The sequence below is a fragment of the Penaeus japonicus genome, unplaced genomic scaffold, assembly GCF_977035675.1.
Source record: "Penaeus japonicus unplaced genomic scaffold, GWHDUDI00000001_assembly GWHDUDI00000010, whole genome shotgun sequence".
NCBI lineage: Eukaryota > Metazoa > Arthropoda > Malacostraca > Decapoda > Penaeidae > Penaeus > Penaeus japonicus.
Genome location: NW_028234412.1, coordinates 25,163,658 through 25,171,157, shown reverse-complemented (window position 1 = coordinate 25,171,157; position 7,500 = coordinate 25,163,658). Strand labels below are relative to the sequence as shown.

Below are 7,500 nucleotides of genomic sequence, written 5' to 3'. Positions count from 1 at the left end.
TACGTGAGAACAAAACAAAAAAATGACCCAGCCTTCGGAGCCGATGACTTGGGAGAACGTTCGAGAATAATGCTATTCATCGGCCGTTGACAATAGCGCGTGCGTGTCACCCAGCCAAGCACCGGACAGCTGGGTACACTCTCATAGCACATGCTTTAACGCGGTCTCTTGTGCTACCATGAGCGAATCTCCCATGACTGTCGTATCTCAAAAAGGCACTTCCGAGGCTGGGCATTGACTGCATTTACCTTTCATTTATGATCGCTTTAATGGTTAACCTCTCGACCGTAAACGTTGGCGGCGTCTGTGCTCACGCGTTCTTGCACGCAGACAAACGCAAAAAAGAGCAAGAAAGAAAATTAATGAGCCAGGGTAGGTGCAATCCTTTCGCTAGAGGCCATCTCAGGTCACTTGTAGTAGGCGAGGAGTAGGGGGGGGGGAGTGATGGGGACTAGGGGGAGGGGGAAAGGGAGGGCTTACCTGACGCGAATTGACACGCAGGTGTGCTGGACACAAGGTGTTACCAACATAAATTAAATCTTCCGCGGTACTAATACTAACAACGAAAATATACAACAAAACTTGTAGAACGAAATATATTACGCAGATATAACCGTGATCTCAAGAGATATTACGGACCTAAGCATCCCCTAGAGCTTAACAGATAAAATCTCAAGGCATCACCATCAAACTAAATAACTTGGGCGTAAGACCTATAGGGAAGCTGATTGAGTGTGTGTGCGTGTGGGGGGGGGGGATTCACCATACTTGAAGTATGAATTCACTATAAACTCCGATAGTGACCCGAATTCTGTTCAAATGATTTTTCTTTCAGTGATAAGAGAGTCGTGGCTTGCATCACACGAGCCAAATTGAGAAAGGAAACAGGTTAGCTATCGACTGGAGGCGAGATAATGGAAGTCTCATTTATTCTATTTTTGAAAGATATTGAAAACTGGATCTTACTATCAGAAACAGGAATGAAGGAAGTAATAGGAGACGACAGGGGAGACAAGAGACCCGGAGGAGAGAGAAGGATATGAGGCAAGAGACATCTCTCGCATACAGAACTCGTGGTTCAACCGAGGGTGACATTCTGGCTACCAAGAATTTAAATGCCTTATACGGCAGCGCCAGACGGTAGTAACCCGCTTGAGAACTCGACTCTGACCGCACCTATAAATACATGAACTAAATGTCAGTTTGCCTGCTTGTCTGTCTTTCCAAGATTTCCAAGATAAGCCTTTCGATTGTAAGAACAGACGAATCTCCCCTCCTCCTCCATCCCTTTGTCGCAAGTCTCAAAGCGAGACTTTAAACCATTAGTCTGAAAATAATCCGCTATCTCTAAGCTGCACCCCATTAGAGTAGAAATGAGCTCGGAGCCCTACACTTAAGGCCGAAGAGCTTGGATGGGTGCTGAGGTCGCAGCCGCGTGGTGCGGCGGCGTTCCACCTCGGCAGGTGATGCTGGGGTACGGGGTGAGGGGGGCCGACAAGGGGGGAGGGGTCAATATACAGTTGCCAATAACCCCAACTCGCAGTGGATACATCTATAATGCAACATCTTACTTTCTAATGCCTAATGACGATAATCATTACTGCACATGTGAACTTGATTCGTCCAATAATTAGACATGCGTGTAATTACACCGTACGACAATTTGGCCCGAATGTCTGCCATGAGCACTACATCCCTGCCAGACGCCCACCTGTTGATGTCTCCTCTGGCCGCCATGTTGGCTTATTTCACCCAACGTTTCCTTCGTTTTCACACAATCTAGCCTTCTTACTTCTCAAAAGATACATTCACATTCGTATTAAGTAGCACCATGTTATGTTTACACAGCAAACAGTTACTCACAGACAACGTGACGTAAACAAACAACTATTTCCCGAAACATTTGTTCAAACACTGGAATAGTATCTTAAATCTAGATATTTCTATCTCGTCATGCAAATCTCTGGAAGCCAGACTGTACCAGGTGTATATCCAACAAAAGACAAAATCTGGTCCATGCACAGGCATGTATTAACATTAAAAATAGAGTCTCCGCATTTGCGATTTGGCAAACATGCAAGTTACGACACATGTATGCGTAACAACACACGAGAACTGTTATAATTTCTCAAGAGCTATCACAGACAGTTTACAAGACATGCAACACACACAATTATGCCAAAATAGCAGCACAAACTTATATGTAACTGAACAAGAAATGTGACTGATGATAAGGGCGATTTTTTACGACTGGGCTTGCTAGAGTCGGCATGCTCTTTGATCAGAAGCAGGAGTGAGAATGCAGTGTCTTGCGATACGATAGCGCCATGCGAGAGAGTGATAAGATAAGGGCGTTTGATAAAGCAAGCAGGACACACTAGCGCACGTGCGGCCCACACATGTGCGAGCCGCGGCTGCTAGGAACACACAGCTGCGTCTACAGCTTAGAACACCTGTGGGAAAATCTACAGCTAACTCTAAGAGAAGAAAATGTCAGCTGTTGCTCTAAGCTACAGCCAGCAACACTAATGAATAATCATGCACACTTAATTTCCTCGATAACCACTACCTTTCTACTGACGGCGTCCCACACCAAGAACTGCATTATGACGATATCTTCTTCGTCTGAGCCAAGCAAGGGCCCGTTCGCCCCTGCTGTAGCTGTGTACGTTATCACAAAATAGGTCGCCATATTGAGAACACACCAACCCCAAAACACAGCAGCGCGCGCCACAAGCCGGTTTTTTAGTGATACCTCTGAACCGAATCCTGTCCCACCCCTGTGTATATCCCACTACCCGAAACCGAACACCAGAGAAAAATATAGTTAAGAGAGAGAGCCGAGTGCAACCCTCCCAACACCGCACGCCTCGACCACTGAAGACCCAGGTAAGAGTCGCCCCTACACCTGTTTGCGCGGATGCCAAAGGTCGCTCTTCGATTCAATAAACTTTTGGATTTTGGGATATAGTGAACGCGTTATTGGAGCTTTCAACTGATACACATGGTGTGCAAAGTACTTATGGACACTTGAAAATAAATTTGTCCAAAAACGAATATGTAAATGATGAAACAGAAGGATATTGTACTATTTAAAGATCGCAGTTAGATATTTTGAGGTCTTGTGGGCGTGGTTAAGAGAACGAACCACGTGATTGGCTACTGGAAAACATCCTGTGTTGTGATTGGCCCCGGCGTTGAGGGTGGCATAGCCGGCCGGCAAAATACAACATATGGTATAGTTATTAGATCAACTTATGTTATTGCGGTTCTTAATCCACCAATATTCGCAAAGAAACAGACACTTCTCAAACAGGTAGGTTGACGGAGAGTTGCAAAACTGGCAGCTCCATTTATCACTCATCAGACATGGTGGTTTAAGCCAGTTTCCCCCACATGAAACGACGGGAGTGTCAGAACCTCGTTTGTGGAAACATCGGCTGGATTCAAACGCTGCAAAACGTCAACTTACGGAATTACTATAAAGCCTTTTCCCACGTCAACCGATAAGGAGATTGTAGCTGATAACGCAAATGCTAGTGAAGATTGATAGTAAAGAGTCAGTAAGCGGAGGAGTGCGTCAGGCTAGCTCGTAGCCTGAGGGGCTGGCCGGGACGTGCGCGTGGCTCCCCTGAATGTTAACACTAGCCTCACCAGAGGACAATTACCTGTCTTGTGTATAGATTGTATAGTAATCCTTCTCCAAGCCCGCTATGGCGCATTCCAGTAACCGCACGTCCATTTTACCAATGACTGGGGATTTACAGAGCATGTTGATTGGTATGTTCCGACCGGGTCGATATTCTCGTCTTTTTGTATCTTTATTATTCATTTACGAACTGTGATTAGATGTTCTAGCATTCAACATGATATCTCCTGAAACTTAGCTTGCTTTTCGATGCAAACGAATCAAGATGCCAGCAGCTTCTCCCTTCTACCCTCCCCTCCCTCCCTCCCTCCCCCCCCTTTCACTCACCTCGAAGCAGTTAAATTCCCGGTTTACATGTGAGTTGGGAAGACTGAACAGAAGGCCAGTCCCAGTCATTTCAGAACTGGTGCTCACTATCACTACATCAACACTCAATTTATAGAACTCGTTTTGCAAACTTATGCGTAAATACACCAGTTCAAAAAATGATAAAATTGCAACAGGATGTCTGGCCTGAGTGAGTGCTTGATGTCCTAATAAGATATTTATGGTGACTACATATAGTGTCATTTTATGTAGAAATAGACAGTGTTTACTAATGCTCATAGGGCGGTAAAGGATTGGTTGATATTTTTACATGAATTTCATTGCCAGGAATACTAATTAGAACGTCCGCCAAATGATCCGAATGGTGATTTATACTGTAAAATTATCATAGCCTATGATAATGAAATTCATATCTCTTTAATTATTATAACTTTTGATTGTTTTGTTTGTTAGCATTGTTCATTGATAATGATGATTACAATAACGGGCGACGGTATTGATAAGAATGTATTTGTCTTTCCTCCGTGATTATTATCATTACCATTGCCATCACCACAACCATCATTATCAGCAGCATTAGTAGTATTGTGTTCATCAAATTTATTACAAATTGTTATCAATATTTTGATTGCTAAAATCAGTGATGATAATTATATCAAGTATCTTTGCTACATTAAAAAATGATGATAATAATGATAATGATGATATGATTTGGATATATCTATTGGTGACAATTGCAATATAAGACGAAGAGTAAAGACAAGAAAATAATAGTTGAATGCTAACAAGGAAAAATATCTTTGATAATAACAACAATAACAATAATGATAAGAGGAACACATCAGTAACTTCATTATTCATAAAGATAATAACCGCATCAACAATATCATTTTGATATGACTTCAACATTAATTAACGAGATACTGATAACATATGTTAATGGTTCATGAACATTATAAACGTCAATTACATTGTTATTGGTGTTACTGTTACTGGGCTGATTAGTACTATTATATTTGGTGTCTTTGTTGCTAATGATGTTGCTACGGATTTCTTAATAACCACTTTTATTTTATTATTTCAACTCTGCTACCGTAGTTACTGATATAATAAAGTTAATGGTAATGATTTATAACGGCAAAGAAGCATGATGATACTAGTAATAATGATCCTTTATATAAGTATAGCTTGTCTTGTTATCATCACCTAAGGTATAATCATAACTTTTCTTTTCCTTGTTTTGTGAAGTGTCATTCCTGTAATGAATATGGTTCTGAGAATCGTAACCTCTTCGGGAAAACCTCTCTGAAAAGTCCCTTCCAGTGAGCAGAGTTTTTTAAAAGGATGGAAGAGGGATAAAAAAAAATGTTTTTGTAACGTAGCATAATGATTTGTACGTTATAGGCATATAGAATAGGATGGTAGAAAAAGAAACTACAGTGGACTAAAGAGGAAGTGAATGGGAGTAAATGGGTATAAAACGAATACAAGTCACTTATTTTTTCTTTGCAAACAGGTCACATGACCGACCTCTTGAGCCCCCCATACTCTATTTAGGAAATCACCCAACAATCAGCATCACTATTAGGGAAGCGTGTCACAAGTCACTGTTTGCAACTGGCGTTTCATCATCAGTTTCATACAGGACCCTATGTCGATTTTGCAAAGAATGTCTTGTTGGTGTACTTTACTCATACGATAATCCATAACTGTATACATACTTGCTAATAAGACGTTGACCCATCCCACAAAGTCAGTGTTAAGTGTCCATGTCTCTCTGCTACACAAAATAAACGGTTGAGAGGTTCTATAGCACAGTCGATTCAGATCCAGGCGGTGGTTAACCTCTGCTGTGTCATTCTTCTTACCACAAGCCTTCCGCATCAGTGCCTTGTTGGCTACTACTAGCATTTCCAGCGACTCAGGGCAAACACATCGCCAGTGTTTACTGAGGCTATAAAATAATTCTGTCACACTACCTAGAATTTAACCTAAACAGTTGTTGAAGGTACAGGAATTATGCACCTTACTTGATCTAAACCTAAAGCTAAACCTATCAATACTAAGTCACAGGTACTCTTTATATCGTTTGACCATATTCTTATTGTCTGTGTGAATGGTGGAATCCAGTTTCATGATTTCTGGAATTCCTCTTAGTCACAGAATCTTCTTGATTCACGTGTTTTCTCGAGTCGTGTTTTTTATTAGCATGCAAACTTACAGAGGATGAGGATCCCACACTAATCCCATAACAGATGGCCGTTAATCCTCGCCAGGAGTATCTTGCTACTGAACCTTGTTACATCTGGATATTTGCTGTAGCTCTGTTTTTGTCGTTTTTAATTTCCTGAGAGAATGCTATTAAAGTTCTTTTCCATTCTCGGGGAAATGTGTCGGGCATTTGACAGTGCTGCGTGTATGCCTTCTGCTCAATATTTAAGTAGATTCCCAGTGATAAGAAACGGAAAAGCTACTTTTTAGTCATCACTCTGGCCACTCCTGCTCTAACCACAGCGAGGGATGGCAATGCTTCGTTGAAGGGCGTGTCTGTGCCTTGACATCTGCTATGGCTCACTGCTCTGCTGGAGGGCCGCCGGGAAGCAGCTCGAACTGCTAAGCCCACCGAAGCCGTCTTCAGACTAGGCCCTGGACTAGGCAGTATAGTTTAAATCATCACCTGCAGATAAAAAAGTATTCATTGCGAAACATCTCTAAGCCTTAGGCCTTCACTGAAAAAAAAAACTTTTTGGGTGAGGGCCTATAGACGGACCCTGCAGAGCTGCTTGCATAAGATTTAATTTAGCCCACATGAGACAACGTTATTTCAAATGGATCTGTAATGACACTTATAACCTGACAGCTGAAAGCTAAATGGGAATTATAAACTAATTGAACACTTTTAGAGATTAGTGAGTATTACATATAAATCAGTTCAAGTGTGCAGAGTTGCTATTGGTAAACAGCTAATAATTATTGATTGATATGATTCAGCATGAGTTAGCAAATGTTATTTATTATAATTCTTTTAAAATCGGCGAATCGTAAGTGAATCTCCTGGATAATTTTCATTGAGACACCTGGAAAAGATTCATATCAGGGAGAGAAAAATATGAAAGACCAAATGCATGTACTTAAATGATATGAAAGACGTAGGCTATATTGAAAGTAACTTTAACGTAACTTTGCAACTATTGCATAATGAAAGAATTTTAATACTCCTTTCTTTAGGATCTCTTTTGTAACTTTAGATAGATTTCGCCAGATATCGTTTACCAAAATAAGTAAAACATGGAGCACGAGAGGCAATATCGGTGATGAAACCGGTAGCCAACGGACAGAACTTGTTCGCTTTTGTGGATTAAATTTTCTTTTGTATGACGTCATGTCCTCAGAAAGAATAAAGAAAAGTCAGCCAAGCACAATATATAGACCAAGTAAAGTTCATTATAAGAAAGGTTGATGAACCTGTAGGTGCCGGACCCTTCCAGGCGCACCACAACCATCTCCGTGACTGGAATTCAGCT

At 41.4% G+C, this 7,500-nt stretch overlaps 1 protein-coding gene across 4 annotated transcripts in view; it reads right to left on the bottom strand.

The window, feature by feature from the left end:
• fus (epithelial splicing regulatory protein fusilli) overlaps positions 1 to 2,879 on the bottom strand; it is a 149,362-nt gene extending 146,483 nt beyond the window's left edge. For all 4 annotated transcript variants that reach the window (XM_043009187.2, XM_086541082.1, XM_043009183.2 and 1 more), the window contains exon 1: positions 2,570 to 2,879. In XM_043009187.2, coding sequence (XP_042865121.1) covers positions 2,570 to 2,692 — 123 coding nt within the window. In that variant the 5' untranslated portion in view covers positions 2,693 to 2,879. The remainder of the gene's footprint in view (positions 1 to 2,569) is intronic.
• Positions 2,880 to 7,500: the final 4,621 nt, after the last annotated feature.